Here is a 21,934-nt window from a genome sequence, read left to right as displayed (position 1 = left end):
CGCAAGATCCATAATTATGGTACAGTCTAAAATATTACTGGTAATAAGGATGTTAAAACAGTCAGAACAAAATGACCATCCCGTCCATTGCTTGTTTCTACGTGCAAATTAGAATGGCTGTTTATTTCTTGAAACAGAATAAATTCCCTCAACACCAAAGTCAGGGCAGAACAAAATTGTGTTTATTTTACTCTTTGGTATTCTTTATACATAATTGCATAGCACAATGGTGGAAAAAAACATTGTAAAATCTTTGGCACTACAATTGCGATACATGGTAGCCTCAAATTTAAAATAGACAATATATCAGTATAGAAATGCAATAGCAGTGATAATTATACTTTGCAATGTAAAGCAAATATATTAAATGGGTTTTTATTAAAGATCCTTCATCAAAATGTTCATAAAAAGGTTCCATTCGATACCATCAAAAATGTCAATTTCAAATAATTCAGTGGTCAATATTCCATTTGATAAGTCATGGATTTACATACACCATGTGATAACAACTTTCTATTATTTTCTCTTTGGAAAACTTCCTCAAAAGTTTAGCTATGGCTTCTGCATTGGTCATCTATGTGTCTTGGAGATCTATGCTCCCTTCTCACCCAAATATTTTTGTTGGCCTCTGTGTACCCTGCGGACAAAACTAGTTGAAATGTTCATTATGACATAATTTCAACCAGTTTTGCCTGCATGGTACCAGTCTAATAGAGATTTGGATTGTCTTAGACTTTTCTCTCTATCCCTTTCTCTTTCTAGTCGCCAATGTTGTCTTATAACCCAGAAAGAGTCCAGCTCTGATCTCTCTCTCATTCTCTGCGACAAAACAAAATGGCTGACAGATATTTGTTCAACTTCGCAACTAGAAAAGAGCTGGGTCGAATTCATTAGGCACCAAACGCATTGAAACAGGGACGGACCTGGACTTGTCCAATAAGAAATGCTCATTTACGTTTTCTGTTGCAAAACATTTTAAATTGTTATGTGCCCTAATGAACACGACATACACCTGGTATGGGAGTTATGGAAGAAGAAAACATAGGATGGGCAGCGTCCTTCTCGGTGCTCAGCCGAAGAGTTTGATGAAGCAGGGATGGCAGTAGGGCTTGTTCTCCTGCTCTTTGAAACAACCCTTGCTGAGGGGCTTGAGGCAGAAGTGGCACACCAGGTGGTGCGGGTGGAATTTGGCACCCATGGCGGTGACGCAGCGGCCCAGGATGGGCTGTTGGCACGCCTGGCACATGCTGCCGCGCGACTGGTGGTAGTGGGCCTCGCACAGCGGCTGGCCCTCGTGCTCGAAGAAGCTGCCGTTGACGAAGGGGCAGTAGCACTCCTGCAGACACGACAAAAGGCAAAGGGAGTTGAGTTGGAGATGAACATGTGATACTAAAAATGTGTGGTGCGTGGTTTGTGTGGTGTTCGATTCACATTCGTAACAAGTGTCCATGTTTGGACAATCTTTGTCCTTATAGACATAAAGACACAGACCCCACCCCCGACACACACACACACTTACCCTGCACACAAAGCACTGCGGGTGCCACAGGGAGTTGAGGGCAGAGATGTAGTTCTCCAGGATTGGCTGGGTGCATCCTTGGCAACGGGAGGCGAAGAGGGACAAGAAGCACTGCTGGCAGTACTGCTGACCCTCGCGGTCATGGAAACCTACAGAGAGGAAGGGAGACACAGGCGGTTAAGTATTATGTAAAACAAATCAAGAAACATATACATGGTAGTACATTTACATTCATTTACATTTACATTTACATACACTCATTGAAATATATGCCAAAATACATGCCAAATTGGAAGTAATTAAGTAATGCGTGTGTAAGCCTCAGTAGTAGGGTCATTCCATGAAGAGGGCCTTTGCGTAGTGTAATTTGTGTAATATTTTTTTTATTTCACGTAATTTTAACATTTTGTTATAAAAATGGTAAACTTCATAAAAAACACGAACAAATGCTCTAAAATCACCCAAATACATCATTTTAGAAATGGCAACGCTCTCAGTATAGTGATGCAGGTCTTTAGATGTTGTACACATGAAATTGTGTCATTCCGAACTTTATCCGTAATGTTATATTCCATTTTGGTGGACTTGAGCGATAGTTTTCCGTATGGGAGCATGCACATGCTTTCTCATTTCCATTGTAGTGATAGAAAGCAAGCTTAACAAAAATACAAAAGTTGTTCAAACATTTCTATCCCGTCTATCTATGGGTAATAGGGTTGACATGTTATGCTCAACGCTTTCTACCACAAAACACCAGCAAATGTCCAAAACGAGTAGAACCAGCTCACCTGCTTTTTACACTATGATTTGACTCTTAGCTGTTCAATGTTTCTTTTGAATATTTTTTTTTAAAGGAATGGTTTCCCTATATTAAAACGAGAGTTCAGTTCACAAAACAGGATGGACCTTAAAATGAGGGACAAATGTAAATGAATCACTTATAAATAAATAAATAAATAATAATCTTAAAAAATTACTTTGTCAAAGCGACAAAAGAACTAGGGCAAAAAAGAAGATGAGAACCAAAGAAGATGGTGAATACTTGGGGAAATGTAGGGGTTAAGTGGGTTAAAATCTTCCTTAAGTCAAGAAAAACAGGAAAATATATTTATATTATTAAAAGACACTTCATTTAATATTTTTTTTTTCAAATATCAAAGGGCTGCAAAAGGCACTCTATTTGTGGAACAACAAAGTAAGTGTGTTTTCTGGTGTTGTATTGCTGAGGACCATGGAACAAAACAACCTATAGTTCATTATTGTCTACATCCCAGTGTGGCCCTTGGCAGGAAGCGTGGGTTTATTACCTTCCTCTCCGAATGCCCGGCTGCACTTGACGCAACAGAAACACTCCGGGTGCCAATTTTTGTCCAGGGCGGTGACCATTTTCTACACAGGCAACACAGAAAACAGTTTTTTATGGCTTCAGGTGACATACACACTTTGTAAGGGCTGTATAACTAAGGCTAATATCACTGGACATGTTAATGAAACAGTGTAATGGAGGAAATTAGTTATATACAGTAGGTAAACACAATGTATTAATTTTGACACCATTTTATGTAAGTACATAGACATTTGTGGTGAAGTAGACAGTATACACACACACATGCACGCACACACACAAACAAACACACACACAGTGTCAGGTGGAGGTTTTACATTGAGTATGGGCTTGTTGCAGTGTGCGCAGTGGGGAGAGTAGAGGGTAAAGTAGTCCGACTCGCAGTACGGCTGACCATCCTTTTCGAAGAAGTTCCGGCTGCCCAGTTCTGTCTCACACTCCGAGCACACAAAGTGTTCCGGGTGCCATACCCGCCCCAGAGCAGTCACCACCTGGAGGGTCAAAGGTGAATGGTCAGTTATTTAATGGCTATTCGCACTACTGAACCGAATCGAGCCAAGCCAAACTGTACTGAGCTGGCCTGGTTACGTATCCACCATAGTTACTGGAACCATGCTGCACAGGACAGTGTTAAAAGAAAACATTCGAGCCAGCACAATGGGGTTTGGGATGGCACAAGTGTGAAAACGGTACTGGCTTGCCCATAGATCAAGTACAAATGTGATGCATTATCATGTGAAACAGAACAAAGTTAAGAACTTTCTTAGCAAAAATTGTTATGTTCTACAAGGTACAGGAAATATCTCCACAATGGGACAGTGTTGAGCAATCGATCACCTGTCCTACAACCGGTTTCTGACAGGCCGAGCAGCTACCCTTGGAGGATGTGGGGACTCCCTGCCTGGTTAAATCCGATTGGAGGAGCCCCAGCATGCTGTCCAATGAGCCGCCGGAAGAGGCTTGTGGGGGCGGGACCGGATGCTGTGGTACTGTGATCACTGGTGTGACAGCTGGAGCTGGCTAATAAGAGAGAAGGAGAGTTAGATAACATACCAGTGATCACCTGTGACACAAATGTCAATGTGATTAGGATGCATTAGGACCAGAGTGCATGGTGATTCTTGTCATGCTTTTGAATTAGTTGAACTGAACGGGCGTTCCGAGTTGTCTATGTTACAGTCGCACTGCACTGATTATTAGATCTCACAATACCCGGTGAAGTCATCAGGCATTGTGAGATCTGAACCCATATAGCATCTCAGAGTATGAGCACTGATCTCTGATCAGTTTTGCCTTTTAAATAGAAATGAATAAGAGGGGGGACCTGATCCTAGATCAACACTCCTACTCTGGGAAGCTTTGTGAATACTGCCCTGAGACCAGTAACATCTCAGGGAACTAAATTAATATGATATGATATCATGAGTCATGAGTCGTGAGTCATTCCGACTCATCGACTGCAATAGAGACGACCTGGAACACAACCGTTGACACTGGCAAGCAGACAGGGAAGGACAGAGACAGACAAGCATATACTTGTAAACAGAGAGTAAAGCTCAATTCAGAGTGCACAGCCGCAGAGACGCGACAGTCCGCGCGGCCCATTTACGAACCTCATTTAACTGGCTGTTATCAAGTCGCGGGCGACGTACGTCACAATAGACCGCATGGCTCTGCGGCTCCGCAGTTTTGAACTCTGTAGCGTTCTTAATGCGTAGAGCATGAGTGGATAACGATAGACAAGCAGAGAGAGAAAGAGGACTATATATAAATGCAATGCATCAAGAACATTGTACTGTATACACAGTATTATAAGATGATCTGCAATATTTTCGTGGTGCAAAAGAGCATAGATCTATGAAAAACCGAAAGGTTGCTGGATCGAATCCCCGAGCTAACAAGGTAAAAATCTGTCGTTCTGCCCCTGAGCAAGGCAGTTAACCCACTGTCCCCCGGGCGCCGAAGATGTGGCTGTCAATTAAGGCAGCCCCCTGCACCTCTCTGATTCAGAGGGGTTGGGTTAAATGCAGAAGACACATTTCAGTTGAAAGCATTCAGTTGTAGAACTGACTAGGTACCTCCCTTTCCCCCCAATGCATAAAGAGATGTCACCTGATCACACACGTTGTTGAAGGAAAGTTTAAAGTTCAATTACACTGCCAGATTATAATGAGGTTTAAAGTATTTTTGCACAAATCTGTTCTCTTTTGCGTCACAAAAATGTTGCCCGTAGTGAACTAAACTGTGCAGTAGCATACAGGCTGTAGTGTTTAATGTGAAGTATACAGGTTGGTAGTGGGGCTCTTACTGTGCTCTGGACTCTGAAGTCAGACAGAGAGGCCATGAGTTTGTCCAGCTCAAGTGTAGCTGAGGTGGCTGACGGCTTCACCGAACTGAATGAATTAATACATTTATTTTATCATTCAAAACACAGGTTAAGCTTTTCCAGTTGGAGAGACAACATTACAGACATAAAAAAATGATAACGGATGAACACAACTAGAGTACAGGATCGTGTTCATTAGTCAAACGGAAGAAAATGGCCTGAAACAGGGAGAGACTACCTTGACTTAAGAAAATAATAAACATACATTTTTCATAGCAAAACATTTGCAAAAGCACTCTCTTAATGAACACAACTTTGGAAGGAGTTAAAGGGGCAATCTGCAGTTGCTACATCCATACTTGGACTTATACATTAATTATATATACAAATTGATTCTTGAAGAGAACCTAATTTATAAATGGCTCATGAGCTTATTTCAACTGTTGTACCCCATAAGTACCCAAAATATAAGCTTGTGTTACTCCAATGTTTGAAAACATTGTAAATGTAAACAAATACTATAGAGCTTCAAAACATGCTTAAAACTACAATTTTTATATCTTGGATGGTCAGTGATTGCATCCATAGCTCGGTCTAAGAATTTGAAAGTGATTACATTTCTCCAGGCCCATCCTTCAGCTTTTTACCAAAACTTTGTTATTGCTTCAACTGCTGATCGGTCGTTTAACTGAACACATAGCACTATACACACTTCAACTATAGTAGGAGCACTAAAAAGACAGTATCCTGGAACAAAATAGATGCATTCCAAATGGCACGCTGTTCCCTATATAGTGCACTACTTTTTACAAGAGCCCTAGGGTCCCTGGGCAAAAGCAATGTACTATAAAGGGAATAGTGTGCCATTTGGGACGCAAGCCAGTATTTACGCCTTTGGGGCAGGGTTCACCAACTGGCGGCCCAAGGGAGATTTTACTTGGTCCCCCAAGTTTTATGAACACTTTTGTATAAATACAGTGGCATTTTTCCTATTTTGTTGCCTTACAACCTGGAATTAATTTTTTGGGGGTTTGTATCATTGGATTTACACAACACAACACTTTGAAGGTGCAAAATATTTTTTCTTGTGAAACAAACAAAAAATAAGACAAAAAAAAACAGAAAACTTGAGCGTGCATAACTACTCACCCCCCCAAAGTCAATACTTTGTAGAGCCACCTTTTGCAGCAATTACAACTGCAAGTCTCTTGTGGTACATCTCTATAAACTTGGCACATCTAGCCACTGGGATTTTGCCCATTTTTCAAGGCAAAACTGTTCCAGTTGGATGGGTTCCGATGGTGTACAGCAATCTTTAAGTCATACCACAGATTTTCAATTGGATTTAGGTCTGGGCTTTGGCTAGGTCATTCCAAAACATTTAAATGTTTCCTCTTAAACCACTCAAGTGTTGCTTTAACAGTATGCTTAGGGTCATTGTCCTGCTGGAAGGTGAACCTCTGTCCCAGTCTCAAATCTCTGGAAGACTGAAACAGGTTTCCCTCAAGAATTTCTCTGTACTTAACACCATCCATCACTCCTTCAATACTGACCAGTTTCCCAGTCCCTGCCGATGAAAAACATCCCCACAGCATGATGCTGCCACAAACCACGCTTCACTGTGGATGACGTTCTCGGGGTGATGAGAGGTGTTGGGTTTGCGCCAGACATAGCGTTTTCCTTAATGGCCAAAAGGCTACATTTTTGTCTAATCTAACCAGAGTACCTTCTTCCATATGTTTGTGGAGGCTCCCACTTGCCTTTTGGCGAACACCAAACGTGTTTGATAATTTTTTTCTTTATGCAATGGCTTTTTCCTGGCTACTCTTCCGTAAAGCCCAGCTCTGTGGAGTGTATGGCTTAAAGGGGTCCTATGGACAGATACTCCAATCTCTGCTGTGGAGCTTTCAAGCTCCTTCAGGGTTATCTTTGGTCTCTTTGTTGCCTCTCTGATTAATGCCCTCCTTGCCTCTGATTAATGCCCTCCTTGCACTCTGAAATTTTTTTTTTTCATTTGACTTGGACTATTTTCATTTCACCTATTTTGTGTATGTCCATTACATGAAATCCAAATAAAAATCAATTTAAATTACAGGTTGTAATGCAACAAAATAGAAAAAACACCAAGGGGGATGAATACTTATGCAGGGCACTGTATACAGTACCAGTCAAAAGTTTGGACAAACCTACTTATTCAAGGGTATTTCTTTATTTTTACTATTTTCTACATTGTTGGATAATAGTGAAGACATCAAAACTATGAAATAACACATATGGAATCACGTAGTAACCAAATCAAAATATATTTTAGGCAAATTTAGGCTTCAAAGTAGCCACCCTTTGCCTTGATGACAGCATTCTCTCAACAAGCATCATGAAGAATGCTTTTCCAACAGTCTTGAAGGTGCTCCCACATATGCTGAGCACTTGTTGGCCAATTTATTCCAAACCATCTCAATTGGTTGAGGTTAGGTGATTGTGGAGTCCATTTCATCTGATGTAGCACTCCATCACTCTTTCTTGGTCAAATAGCCCCTACACAGCCTGGGGGTATGTTAGGTCACTGTCCCGTTGAAAAACAAATTATATTCCCACTAAGCACAAACCAGATGGAATGGTGTATCGCTGCAAAATACTGTAGTAGTCATGCTGGTTAAGTGTGCCTTGAATTCTAAATAAATCACAGACATTGTCACCAACAAAGCACCCCCACACCATCATACCTGCCCCTCCGTGCTTCACAGTGGGAACCACACATGTGGAGATCATCCGTTCACCTACTGTGCATCTCATAAATACCAAAAATTGAACATTTGGACAGATTTCAAAAATTGAAAATCAGACCAAAGGACAGATTTCCACCGGTCTAATGTCCATTGCTCGTGTTTCTTGGCCCAAGCAAGTCTCTTTTTCTTATTGGTGTCCTTTAGTAGTGGTTTCTTTGCAGCAATTCGACCATGAAGGTCTGATTCAGTCTCCTCTGAACAGTTGATGTTGAGAGCCAGTTTCATCAAAGCACCTGATGGTTTTTGGGACTGCACTTGAAGAAACCGACCTCCATGTCTTAAAGTAATAATGGACTAACATTTCTCTTTTCTTATTTGAACTGTTCTTGCCATAATATGGACTTGGTATTTAACAAAATAGGGTTATCTTCTGTATACCACCCCTACCTTGTCACAACACAACTGATCGGCTCAAATGCATTAATAAGGAAAGAAATTCCACAAATTAACTTTTAACAAGGCACACGCGTTAATTGAAATGCATTCCAGGTGACTACCTCATGAAGCTGGTTGAGAGAATGCCGAGAGTGTGCAAAGCTGTCATCAAAACAAAGGGTGGCTACTTTGAAGAATCTCAAATATAAAATATATTTAGATTTGTTTAACACTTTTTGGTTACTACATTATTCCATGTGTGTTATTTCATAGTTTTGATGTCTTCACTATTATTCTACATTGTAGAAAATAATAAAAATAAAGAAATACCCTAGAATGAGTAGGTGTGTCCAAACTTTTGACTGGTACTGTATATATATTTTTATCTCATAAAATACTCTAAAAACACCAGAAAATTAGCTACCAGTAATTTTAATTATGAAAATCTATTCCCAAGTATTGAATGCATAATAGAGAGACATGATCATATACAAATGTCAGCAAGGTCCGAAATTATCGTTTTAGTCAAATATTATATCTGTTTGAGAATCTTGCGGTCAATTTGCAGTCTACAAATTATGTTCCGGCCCCCCGACCATCTGATCAAGAAAAAAATTGACCCGCGGCTGAATCTAGTTGACGATCCCTGCTTTAGGGTATATGGAGGGTGTATATGGGTACCTGGGGTAGGGTGTTGTGACCTTGTCCTTGGACCCCTGGAACTCTTTTATCTTGTCCCTCTCATCCTTTTTAGTGGTGGGAAACTGGGCCAGAATCTCATCTACCAACAGACAAAGATGAACACACAAAGCATGAATACCACATGTTGAGAAAATGCTGCTCGAAAACAACACACACACACACACACACACACACACACGGTATGAATATGACCTTGTTTACATCATCAAACATTTAGCAAACACTGTCCAGTGGAGACTTATGAGGGCAAGCCTATTCTGACTGACCTGTGATGTTGAACTGGGTGGCGTTGAGCTCCTGCAGAAGGTGGTCCAGTTCGCTGAGACCCCCTCCTAACACAGAGGAGGAGGAGAAGGCCGGAGGGGGAGGGTCGGCCGTGCGGGGGGAGCGAGGCTTATTCACTGTGCTGGAGGGGAGATAGGGTGAGAGAGGGTGAGAGAAAGAGAGAGTGAAAAGGAGAGAGCGGGAGATGGGGAAAGAATGGTATAACTCAAACAAATTAATGGGGGGGTGGGGGGACTGAACCAACATTCATACACTACCATTCAAAAGTTTGGGGTCACTGAGAAATGTCCTTGTTTTGCATCAAAACTTACATGAAATGAGTTGCGAAATGAATAAGAAATATAGTCAAGACGTTGACAAAGTTGTAAATAATGATTTCTAATAATTGTGTCCTTCAAACTTTGCTTTTGTCAAAGAATCCTCCATTTGCAGCAATTACAGCCTTGCAGACCTTTGGCATTCTAGTTGTCAATTCGTTGAGGTAATCTGAAGAGATTCACCCCATGCTTCCTGAAGCACCTCCCACAAATTGGATTGGCTTGATGGGCACTTCTTACGTACCATACGGTCAAGCTGCTCCCACAACAGCTCAATAGGGTTGAGATCCGGTGACTGTGCTGGCCACTCCATTATAGACAGAATACCAGCTGACTGCTTCTTCCCTAAATAGTTCTTGCATAGTTTGGAGCTGTGTTTGGAGCTGTGCTTTGGGTCATTGTCCTGTTATAGGAGGAAATTGGCATACAGAGTATGGCATGGCGTTGCAAAATGGAGTGATAGCCTTCCAAGATCACTTTTACCCTGTACAAATCTCCCACTTTCCCACCCCCAATGCACCCCCAGACCATCACATTGCCTCCACCATGCTTGACAGATCAAATCAAATTCATTTATATAGCCCTTCTTACATCAGCTGATATCTCAAAGTGCTGTACAGAAACCCAGCCTAAAACCCCAAACAGCAAGCAATGCAGGTGTAGAAGCACTCCTCCAGCATCTTTTCATTTCTTCTGCGTCTCACAAATGTTCTTCTTTGTGATCCGAACACCTCAAACTTAGATTTGTCTGTCCATTACACCTTTTTCTAATCTTCCTCTGTCCAGTGTCTGTGTTATTTTGCCCATCTTAATCTTTTATTTTTATTGGCCAGTCTGAGATATGGCTTTTTTTTTGCAACTTTGCCTAGAAGGCCAGAATCCCAGAGTCACCTCTTCACTGTTGACATTGAGACTGGTGTTTTATAGGTACTATTTAATGAAGCTGTCAGTTGAGGACTTGTGAGGCATCTGTCTCTCAAACTAGACACTCTAATGTACTTGTCCTCTTGCTCAGTTGTGCACCGGGGCCCCCCACTCCTCTTTCTATTCTGGTTAGAGCCAGTTTGCGCTGTTCTGTGAAGGGAGTAGTACACAGCGGTGTACGAGATCTTCAGTTTCTTGGCAATTTCTCGCATGGAATAGCCTTCATTTCTCAGAACAAGAATAGACTGACGAGTTTCAGAAGAAAGTTATTTGTTTCTGGACATTTTAAGCCTGTAATCGAACCCACAAACGCTGATGCTCCAGATTCTCAACTAGTCTAAAGAAGGCCAGTTTTATTGCTTAGTTTAATCAGAACAAGGTTTTAGCTATGCTAACATAATTGCAAAATGGTTTTCTAATGATCAATTAGCCTTTTAAAATGAGAAACTTGGATTAGCTAACACAACATTCCATTGGAACACAAGAGTGATGGTTGCTGATAATGGGCCTCTGTACACTTATGTAGATATTCCATAAAGAATCTGCTGTTTCCAGCTACAATAGTCATTTACAACATTAACAATCTCTACACTCTATTTCTGATCAATTCGATGTTATTTTAATGGACCAGAAATGTGCTTTTTTTTTCAAAAACAAGGAAATGTCTTAGTTACCCCAAACTTCTGAACAGTAGTGTATTTTCAACAATATGATTTAAATATTTTATAAACATTCATAAATATAGTGTATCTACAAATGTACCTGATGCCCTGCTGGTTTGTTACAGGAATGCACATTCTTGGCACCCGAATAATCCGGACCCTGTTTGCAAACCCTCTTAGGGTAAAACTACTGAAAAATAACCCTATCATGTATAAAGTGTAAACTCCACAGTGTAGCATTTACATTGGGACACCGCTAAACTAATATTCGGAAGCCAGTCTTTGGCTGGTTTTTCACATCAACAAAAGACCATAAATCAAAATAATTAAATCAAGTTGGGGGGAAACCATGCAATGTCTATCTAATCTGATATCATACCCATGTGAACCTCAATGGATTATTATAATTTGTGAATAACATGGGTTCATGCAAGGCCTATCGAAGCAAATACATTTTCAAGAGAGATTGGGTTGGCAGGATCCCAAATGATCCAGATTTGAGAATATTAGCAGAATATCCAGAGACTAAAAAACTGAAGGGACATGTTTTATTTGCAAGGGCTATTGAGTTGAGGATTGTGTGGTGGTCGCTTCATTGCATGCTTCTATCCAACTGTTGCCAATCGTAGGTTATGTATCCTACCGCGTCAGACAGGGCAGACTATATACCAAAAGGCCAAAGCTTACCAAAAGCAACATTTGAAGAAAGCGGGAATAGCCCAATGATGATAGTAAAATGATGCTTTGTTACATGTAACCACACAGTTTGGCAATTTTGGACTGACAGTGAAGCAATCACCACACTCAACTCAATACCCCCTGCAAATAAAGAATGTGTCCATCTGGTCACGCTTCCACCGACCAACAGCGAGGTGGAGCTCCGGCTGGAGGCCCTTGCACCAGCGAAGAATGAGGTGGAGCTCTGCCTGGAGGCCCTTCCACCAGCGAAGAACGAGGTGGACCACCAGCTAGAGGCCCTTCCACCAACAAACAATGAGGTGGAGCTACGTCTGGAGGCCCTTCGACCAGTTAAGAACAAGGTGGAGCTCTTGTACATTACTGTCAAGAAAGCACCTTTTTTTTACAGTAATATACTGTTAAACCAAGTTTCTTTGGAATTTACAGTAACAAACTGCAACGCTTTTACAGTAACTTACAGGTAACGGCTGACAGTAAGTTACAGTAAACACAAGTTACGGTTTAAACAGGGTAATGTACTATTATGATGATGACTATTATGACTTTATTTCACATTAAGTTATAAAAAAATCTGATATTGACAAGATTAGAGATGTATGTCACAAAGGCAACCCCATTACAGTAAACATGTATCCAAAATGAAGTTACAAGCATCTTTTTACTGGGGGGGGGGGTTCCACACTGATGTACTAAAATTGCGTTGGGCAACGCAGTACTCAAATAGAATAATATATGCCATTTACGTAACAGGCGCTTTTATCCAGTGACAACAGTGAATCCACACATTTTTATGTGACCCCAGTGGCAATCGAAACCACAACTCTGGTGTTGCTAGTGCCATTCTCCTACTAACTGAGCCACACAGGACCACTACAATGCATAAGTACAATACAATACTGTAAAATACAATACAGGTAGAAGGTCCCCATGAGTGTGCCAACCTCCTTCAGGCCATGGATGAGGCATGCAATGACATCAATCCCGACCTACTGTGTCAGGCTTGGATTCTCCATGCCAAAAGATTTTTCTCAAGATGCATGAACAATGAGGACATTTACTGTGATGTCGATGAGAACCTATGCCCAAATGCTCATGACATGCTTGAACCAAACTAGTGCCTGCTAATAAAACATTATTTATTTTAAACCTTGTTTCTTTCAATTATTTCTTTTGTTTCATTTGATTACAGTACACCTAAAGTGCCTTCAGAAAGAACACTGAACAAAAATATAAACAAAACATGTGAAGTGTTGGTCCCATGTTTCATGAGCTGAAATACAAATAACTAGAAATGTTTCTTATGAACAAAAAGCTTATTTCTCTCAAATCTTGTGCACAAATGTTTTATATCCCTGTTAGTGAGCTTTTCTCCTTTGCCAAGATAATCCATCCAACTGACAGGTGTGGCATATCAAGAAACAGCATGATCATTACACAGGTGCACCTTATGCTGGGGACAATAAAAGACAATAAAAGGCCACTTTATGCTGGGGACAATAAAATACCACTTTTTGTAACAAAACACAATGCCACAGTGCAATTGTTTTGAGTTTTGAGGGAGAGTGCAATTGTCATGCTCACTCCTGGAATGTCTACCAGAGCTGTTGCCAGAGAATTTAATGTTAATTTCTCAACCATAAGCTGGCTCTAACGTTGTTTTATAGAATTTGGCTGTACGCCCAACCGGCCTCACAACCGCAGACCATGTGTAACCACGCCAGCCCAGGACCTCCACATTCGGCTTCTTCACCTGTGGGATTGACTGAGGGAGTATTTCTGTCTGTAATTAAGCCCTTTTGTGGGGAAAAACTCATTCTGATTGGCTGGGCCTGGCTCACCCATGGCTACACCAGTGCCCAGTCATGTGGAATCCATAGATTAGGGCCTAATTTATTTAATGATTTGCGTATATGAATTGTAACTCAGTAAAATATTTGAAAGTGTTGAATCTTGAGTTTATATTTTTTCTCACCCATCAACACACAATACCCCAGAGATCATCAACTAGATTCAACCGCCAGAAGATTTTTTCTTGAGTGGATGGTCAGGGGCTGGAACATAATTAGAAATCATTTGTAGACTGCAAAGTGACCACAAGAAGCCCAAACAGATATAATGTTTGACTAAAACAATCATTTCAAACCTTACTTACATTTGAATATGATCACGTGTCTCTATATTATGCGTGGGAATACTTGGTAACAGTTCTCTTAAATTAAAATCACTTGGACCTGATTTCCTGGTGTTTTCTCTCTTTTATGCCCAACAACGAAATTTTACAAAAATACAAAAATATATACAGTACCAGTCAAAGGTTTGGACAAGCCTACTCATTCAAGGCTTTTTCTTTATTTATTGTAGAATAATAGTGAAGACATCAAAACTATGAAACAACACATATGGAATCATGTAATAACCAAAAAAGTGTTAAACAAATCACAATATATTCTTCAAAGTAGCCACCCTTTGCCTTGATAACAGCTTTAAATACTCTTGGCATTCTCCCAACAAGCTTCACCTGGAATGCTTTCCAACAGTCTCGAAGGAGTTCCCACATATGCTGAGCACTTGTGGGCTGCTTTTCCTTCACTCTGCTGTCCAACTCATCCCAAACCATCTCAATTGGGTTGAGGTCGGTGATTGTGGAGGCCAGGTCATCTGTTGCAGCACTCCATCACTCTCAGTCTTGATCAAATAGCCCTTACCCAGCCTGGAGGTGTGTTGGGTCATTGTCCTGTTGAAAAACAAATGATAGTCCCACTAAGCGCAAACCAAATGGGGTGGCGTATCGCTGCAGAATGCTGTGGTAGCCAAACTGGTTAAGTGTGCCTTGAATTCTAAATAAATCACTGACAGTCTCACCAGCAAACCATCCCCACACCATCAACTCCTCCTTCTCCATGCTTCCCGGTGGGAACCATACATGCGGAGCTCATCCGTTCACCTACTCTGCGTCTCACAAAGACAAGGCGGTTGGAACCAAAAATCTAAAATTTGAACTCTTCAGACCAAAAGACAGATTTCCACCGGTCTAATGTCCATTGCTTGTGTTTCTTGGCCTAAGCAAGTCTCTTCTTCTCATTGGGGTCCTTTAGTAGTGGTTTCTTCGACCATGAAGGCCTGATTCATGCAGCCTTGTCTGAACAGTTGATGTTGAGATGTGTCTGTTACTTGAACTCTGTGAAAAATTTATTTGGGCTACAATTTCTGAGGCTGGTAACTCTAACCTTTCCTCTGCAGCAGAGGTACCTCTGGGTCTTCCTTTCCTGTGGTGGTCCTCATGAGAGCCAGTTTCATCATAGCGCTTGATGTCTTTTGCGACTGCACTTGAAGAAACTTTCAAAGTTATTGAATTTTTCCGGATTAACTGACCTTCATGTCTTAAAGTAACGATTGGTTTCTCTTTGCTTATTTGAGCTGTTCTTGACATAGCACTATTTGGTAAAAGACCAAGTCCATGTTATCTCTGTATACCAACCCTTCCTTGTCACAACACAACTGATTGGCACACCTGTTAATTGAAATGCATTCCAGGTGACTACCTCATGAAGCTGGTTGAAACAATGCCAAGAGTGTGCAAAGCTGTCATTAAGGCAAACTGTAGATACTTTGAAGAATTTTAAATATAAAATATATTTTGATTTGTTTTAAAACTTTTTGGGGTTACTACATGATTCTGTATGTGTTATTTCTTAGTTTTGATGTCTTCACAAAATAGTAAAAAATAAAGAAAAACCCTGGAATGAGTAGGTGTGTCCAAAACTTTTGACTGGTACTGTATATATATATATATATACACAGTATATATATATTATTATTACTTTTTTTTTTGGGGGGGGGGGGGGGGGGGGGGGCTGGGGAACCCTGCCATACCCCATAATGACAAAAGTGAAAACATGTTTTTGATAAATGTTTGCAAAATATTGAAAATTAAATACAGAAACAACTCATTTACATAAGTATTCACACCCCTGAGTCAATACTTTGTTTAAGCATATGGGTTAAATAAACAAAAAATAAACAAAAACTACTTGAAAATCTATGGCAAGACCTGGAAATTATCAGCAACAGAATTTTGAAAAGAATAATGGGCAAATGTTGCAAAATCTAGGTGTGGAAAGCTCTTAGAGACTTACCCAGAAAGACTCACAGCTGTAATCGCTGCCAAAGGTGATTCTTATGTGTATTGACTCACGAGGTTGAATACTTATCTAATCAAGCTATATTCGTGTTTTATTTGTCATATTTTTTTTATATATATTTTTTTACAAATGTTAGAATATTTCTTCCACTTTGACATTACAGTATTTTGTGTAGATTGTTGACAATGAAAGAACCAATGGGATGCTCGGGGGGGAGCAGAGGGCGTTCCTGCAGGAATGCCCACACGAAGGAACGCCCCGAAATGCAGGCTGCAGCTGCACATTATTGGTGAAAATAGCACCAAAGCTAATAAAAAAAACTAGAACAGAATGGGTTGTTGAGCTAAGGAAAGCTCCCACTTTTTTTAACACATATTTATTGGTAATGTTCAGACTCCCATCAGTGCTTTAGCTGTGGCACACGCTCAGTACGTCACCAAAAGTTTGGCCGCAGCCTTTTTGACAATAATCTACAGAAGTAAATCATTAAGATTTAATCTGTGGTGTAAAACAGATAAGGATGTTTTTAAAAGACAGTAAGGGAGGGATAGTTGGATATTTCTTTACAGTAAAGTAAATTAAATTAATATCGTTCACTCAATTCTTGACTGTTACAACTTCTTCTCTTGACTGTTACAACTTGGACTCTGAGAGAGCAAAAATGTATCATCAATATTGCTGTCTGTCAATCTTTCTTGTAAAATCATCCAGTGTTTCCGCTGCACTCAAGGGGCACCACGGCAAAATCATTGACGCCACGCAACAACAAAAAATATGGAACATGAACAAAAATTTCTGCTGAGGCGCATTTTGAATATGCTAGAACATTCCACATGTATTTTTCCTCTGCAAACAAAACAAGAAATTATAATAGAAAAATCTAACAACCCCACAGTAGAATAGTTTATATATTTACCTAGTAGGCTTGTTGTTGTGTTCTATGCTAGATAAATATTCCTCTCGTGGCGCATTCATGTAATAAGTGCCATAGGGAGGGAAACATGCATTCTGACAAGCAGGACAATGCACAACAATTCTTGTAATCGCGAAAACTTTAGTTGTAATGGCTTTTGTTGAAAAGAGGGGAATCCCAGCTTTCCATTCCTACTTTATTTATTCCTCAACTCCTAAATATGCGCGAACTGCACCATTTTAAACCCGGGATTTTAGCAGATAGGCAGATAGGCAACCCAATGCGTCAGCCTATTTATTTGCACTTTGCTGCATCAGTTGGGCTAAAGGTGATCATGTTTATTGCTAATAGCATACCTGATAATATGGACCATGCATAGGCATATTGTACATGGCCCAATATGTTGAAATCATTTTAGCAAATAATTTCACCAATGTGTTATTGGGCTAATTTCTGGAGGAGGAAATTCTATTTTAGATGGTGTCAGCATACTTATTTTCATTCATTTTGGAGTAGAATGTCCTTTTTGTCCAGAACTGAGCTCCTTAGTCCTTCTACAAAATAATTTAGAACCCCGACCATATCCCCCCCCCAATGCATAAGAATGTAGAATTCACAAAAAAAAGCCAGGGCCATAAACATTATTTCATATAGGGCTGTAAAATAATAGCCTGGTGGAACCAGCTTAATCGCTGCAGCTTTGACCACTCTGTTTTACTTAGTAAAGTAACTAATAATAAAGGAAAATAGTACCTGTACAGTTGTTTGTCTGGGTTTGGGTTCTGAGAACCATTGGACTTCATTGCAGCAGACACCGTCTAAAAGAAATGTTTGCACATTATAAACATAATTCACTTGTTTTTCAACCAGAAAGTCAATCTTCACTTTTGCTCTGAACTCAACGCTCACCCATCAACACAATACGAGTTACGGTACTTCATAACTATTCTATAAAAACATTTAACTTTGACAAGTTGAGTTTCTAAGCAGAGTCTGATCCCTCCTTACTACCTATCCTCTTTTAGCATTTTATAATTATCTACAGTATGAGACACTTCCAACAGCCTGTTCTATGTTGACTTCTCTCTTTTACCTCACCTGGAGTAGGCAGAAGTTGGCCCTCACCACTCATTCAGGCTCAGGTATATTTCCACCCCTCCTAATGGTTAAGATTTGGGGCAAAGGTAATCTGATCCAAGTTGTTAAGTCTACCTCAAAACTTTAAAAATGTTTCCTATCTCAAACCTCTTACCTGCTGGGGTGTGTAAGCTGGAGGCGGTGGCCTGGTCTGGGCGTTTTCCTGAGGGCTGGCAGGCGCGGGGTCAGATGTCGCCGGGGGATCAGAGGTAAGCAGGACTGGGCACCTGGCCAGGGGAGAGCTGGTGCTCTCTAGGTCAGCGAGGAGGGCGTCTACAGAGTCAGAGAGGATGGGAGTGTGCATAGAAATATAATCTATAGATTTTTTGAGATTCTATTTCAATGGGAGTCTTTGTAGAGGAATTCAAGATGCTGTCATTCATACTGTGCAGTCATTCATTTTGCCTCGGAGGGTGGTTACTACACAGGTATTGGCTGATACCTATGTTGATGGTTAATGCTGGTTAAATACAAGAAATTGGAGAAATGGGAATGGGAGTGGAAATTATAGAAGGAAAATAGGAGGCAAAAAAGACAAAATAACAAAGGGACACATGGAGGAGGTGAGGACATAGAAGCAAAGTATTTTGACACACTGAGATACTACAGAAAGAGGGTGAAACACACAAACAAACATACATACATACAGACAGTTACGTACCAAACACAACAATACGAGGACTGAGAGGGTAGTTAGGTGAGTCAGGAACTCCTGAGGGTAGACAGACGGACTCAGTGACCAATCAGAGAGATGCAAATCAGACGCAGGCAGCAGAGAGGACACAGAGAGGCGGGCCAATTAGAGCGAGAATCACACATTGACCAATCAAAGCAAGGGACATCAAATGAGCAAACAAGCTAAAGTCACATGAAAAATATAACATTTCTGTAGACCTTTCTGGACATGCCAAAGTGATAAGGAAGCAGTGGAGGAAGGGTGTTTATCAACTGATATCGAACTCAAACCTCATTTTTACGAGAAGTACAAGCCATTTTAGTATTCCTCCATGGCATACTGTATTTTACAACACATGATTGACATCATGGATGTATCCCTTTTATGGCCAAAACCAGGACAATGTGTCTTATTGGATTATTAGACAAGCTTTTCTCCTAATTTTACATGGTTTACTTTTGCAAACCATGCAGAATCTGAAACAATACATGAATTATCAAACCATATTTCCAGGAAAATCTATTTTGATAATAATATTTGTGGAAGATGCACAGAGCATCACTTCATACAACTTTTGAGCAACTTTCAAGCAACTTCAGGGCAAAATAAGGATATCGGGAAAATGACTGCTTTACATTTTCAAAATGGAATATTTAGTTGAGGTCAGTGTATTTATTTTAGAGCTAATTTGGTATTTATATGTACGTCACATTCATAATTTCTTGGTAAGAGTTAGACATATTAAACCTACATATGACTGGGGATGGTGAGACTGCCTTTTATCATCACAGTCTGTGGTCATTTCTCCCACTGATGATTCACATTGGTACAAACATGTAGAGAGAATGTTGTTCGCTCACACACACACACACACACACACACACACACACACATTCTTTCTTTCTCACTCTCTCCCTCTCTTATACACACACACACTTACAGACTGGACTGCTCATATAAGGAGTTGAAATTCTCTCAATGTGAAATATGACCATATTTAGAGCTCTGCCTGCCGACTGTTTGACTTGGCCATAGCCTCTCTTAACAAGTGGTCTCGCTGAAAACCCCCACAAGTCACACCAACCAAAGACATCAACTTACAACATAACACACAACACTACAGCATAAACACACTGACATAAACACTGTCCCCCTATTTGAGAAACAAGTCGCCAGTCACCCGGTAACAACTGAACCTTGAAGTGCAATCCTATCCAGATGTGCTGAACCAGATGCAGACATTCTTCCTCATGCTTGCTAAGCATAAAATCCCTCCGTTTTGAAATATGTTGCACACACTACTCTTCGAGCGAGTAGGCCACAAGAGCAAATGCTTTGTTCTCTGGCCTGGTACAGCACACAACCCTCCTATTTTCACTGAACTTCATGAGTCTTGGTGAGCCATCGCGGCCCTAGGCTATTTCAGTGCTAGTTGAAGAGGGCTGGGACATTGCTTTCCATTCTGAAAGTTGCCACCATTTTTAAGAAAAGAGGGATATATGTATTCCTCAACCTCTGTATCAATAGTAATTCGAAAGGAGCTCTTCTAACTATTAAATCCACCCAGTAGTTCACTAACACTAATGATAGTCACACTCTTTTCCCCTGATGGCTGAATGAAATACATTGAGATCTTTATTATGTTATGAAGCTCACTAAAGTCCATCTCTGACTCATCGATAGCATTATAGACAGAGAGGGCCTACAGAGGACGTCCAAGATCTAATTTGGATTGAATTTGTGGTTAGAGCTAGAAGCACTGCATGTTGACATAGGATACAGTTAGAGTAGTATACTCCTTGTTTTCTTGGCATAGAGTTAAAGAGAGCATGCTGTTTTACATTGCTGGAGTTGTCAAAGAAAAATGTCACAAAATTAAGCTTTTCCTGATCTTCTTTCCTCCCTTGAAAAAGAGGAGCACAATGTAGAGAAAGCAAGATTTGAGTTGGAAGATAATATTTGAGTTGTTCTATGGTTAAAAAGGTTATTCAATTGAGACCAGCGGATTTTCACTAGATAACAATCTCTCGTAAACATGGATTATAAGAGACCACCCATACAGTAGCTACTAGCTAGGCCTAAATCTAATGTAGTCGATATACTGATCAATTCAAAAGCTGACTCTATAGGCACAATAACAAAGACTTGAGGATAAGGGCTGTTACTTTCAAGTCTAAAATGACCTGCTTATAAGTAAAATGTTGCTTGATTAATAGGAATAGGACCCCAGATGCATTTTCAAACCTCGTACTATTTATAGGTAATATCTTATGCCTAATCATGTTCCTATCTATTATCATAGATTATAAGAAAACATTGTTTTCTAAACTATTCCCTTTCAATGTGCATTTACCTTTGCTCCAAATTCCAGCAAAGATGGATCTCTTTCAAGAAAACAAAAATTTTACTTTTTTCATTGCCTCAGTACTCCAACCATCGTTCTTCAATTCCATTAGATAGCGGAGCACGTAGCTACAATGTTTCAAAGAGGGGCAATTGTCAATACATACCCAAATCATCCATGGTAAATTCTGAAATTAGCTTTTTTCCTCTTGATGTGAGAAAATATTAATATAATCAGCATCAGCTTGTAGTGGATGGTTTATTCTATTGAACCTTGTTCGTCAAACGTCCATGGAATGGCTGGATATATTATCTCTGTAACAGGGCTATTGTCTGCGTTGGCCCCGAAAAACTTTTTGGATTCCGTTATCTACTAACTATGCAAGTATAAAAAAAAGGGCGTCCCGTTTCTTTTCCTCCACGACTCTCTTCCTGTATTATGCCTACTGGTACCACAGACTGGAGAAGGCGTAGTTAAATTACTGCGGTTACAACCAATGCGTTATATATACACACTAGATGACAAGCCAAGGGCGATGCTTTGAAGCCACCACGCCTCCATCTTGGCACTCCCCTTAACGCCGTAAAACATATTTTGGAAGCAATAGAAATGCATGAATTAAAGTGAACATTTATTTTTGACACGTTTATTACATTATAGACACCTTAATGCATACTTTCAAAGTATATTCTCTGAGCTAAACATATAAATAAAAAATTAACAAATATAAAAACAATTTCCTTAAAGTATACTTTAAAAAAAAGTTATGTTATTGTCCCCAC

The 21,934-nt window shown here is 40.2% G+C and overlaps 1 protein-coding gene across 5 annotated transcripts; it reads right to left on the bottom strand.

The window, feature by feature from the left end:
* Positions 1-160: 160 nt before the first annotated feature.
* LOC110491760 (transforming growth factor beta-1-induced transcript 1 protein) lies at positions 161-21,628 on the bottom strand. Of its 5 annotated transcripts, none has more exons than XM_036946636.1 (13): positions 21,319-21,628; positions 21,162-21,192; positions 18,248-18,405; positions 17,749-17,813; positions 9,320-9,459; positions 9,033-9,132; positions 5,173-5,257; positions 4,478-4,570; positions 3,702-3,884; positions 3,182-3,355; positions 2,827-2,908; positions 1,520-1,668; positions 161-1,336 (listed from the first exon to the last, which is right to left on the bottom strand). In XM_036946636.1, the coding sequence occupies exons 1-13, from the start codon at positions 21,325-21,327 to the stop codon at positions 1,070-1,072; spliced, it is 1,536 nt and encodes a 511-aa protein (XP_036802531.1). In that variant the 5' UTR covers positions 21,328-21,628; the 3' UTR covers positions 161-1,069. The 5 variants fall into 5 exon arrangements, with proteins under 5 accessions (XP_036802531.1, XP_021421141.1, XP_021421143.1 ...); XM_021565466.2 differs by lacking the exon at positions 21,162-21,192 and adding an exon at positions 18,794-18,844; XM_021565468.2 differs by lacking the exons at positions 4,478-4,570; positions 21,162-21,192 and adding an exon at positions 18,794-18,844 and having other exon boundaries at positions 21,319-21,627.
* Positions 21,629-21,934: the final 306 nt, after the last annotated feature.

Source organism: Oncorhynchus mykiss, chromosome 16 (genome assembly GCF_013265735.2).
Source record: "Oncorhynchus mykiss isolate Arlee chromosome 16, USDA_OmykA_1.1, whole genome shotgun sequence".
Taxonomy (NCBI): domain Eukaryota; kingdom Metazoa; phylum Chordata; class Actinopteri; order Salmoniformes; family Salmonidae; genus Oncorhynchus; species Oncorhynchus mykiss.
This window is presented reverse-complemented; position numbering and strand designations above follow the sequence as displayed.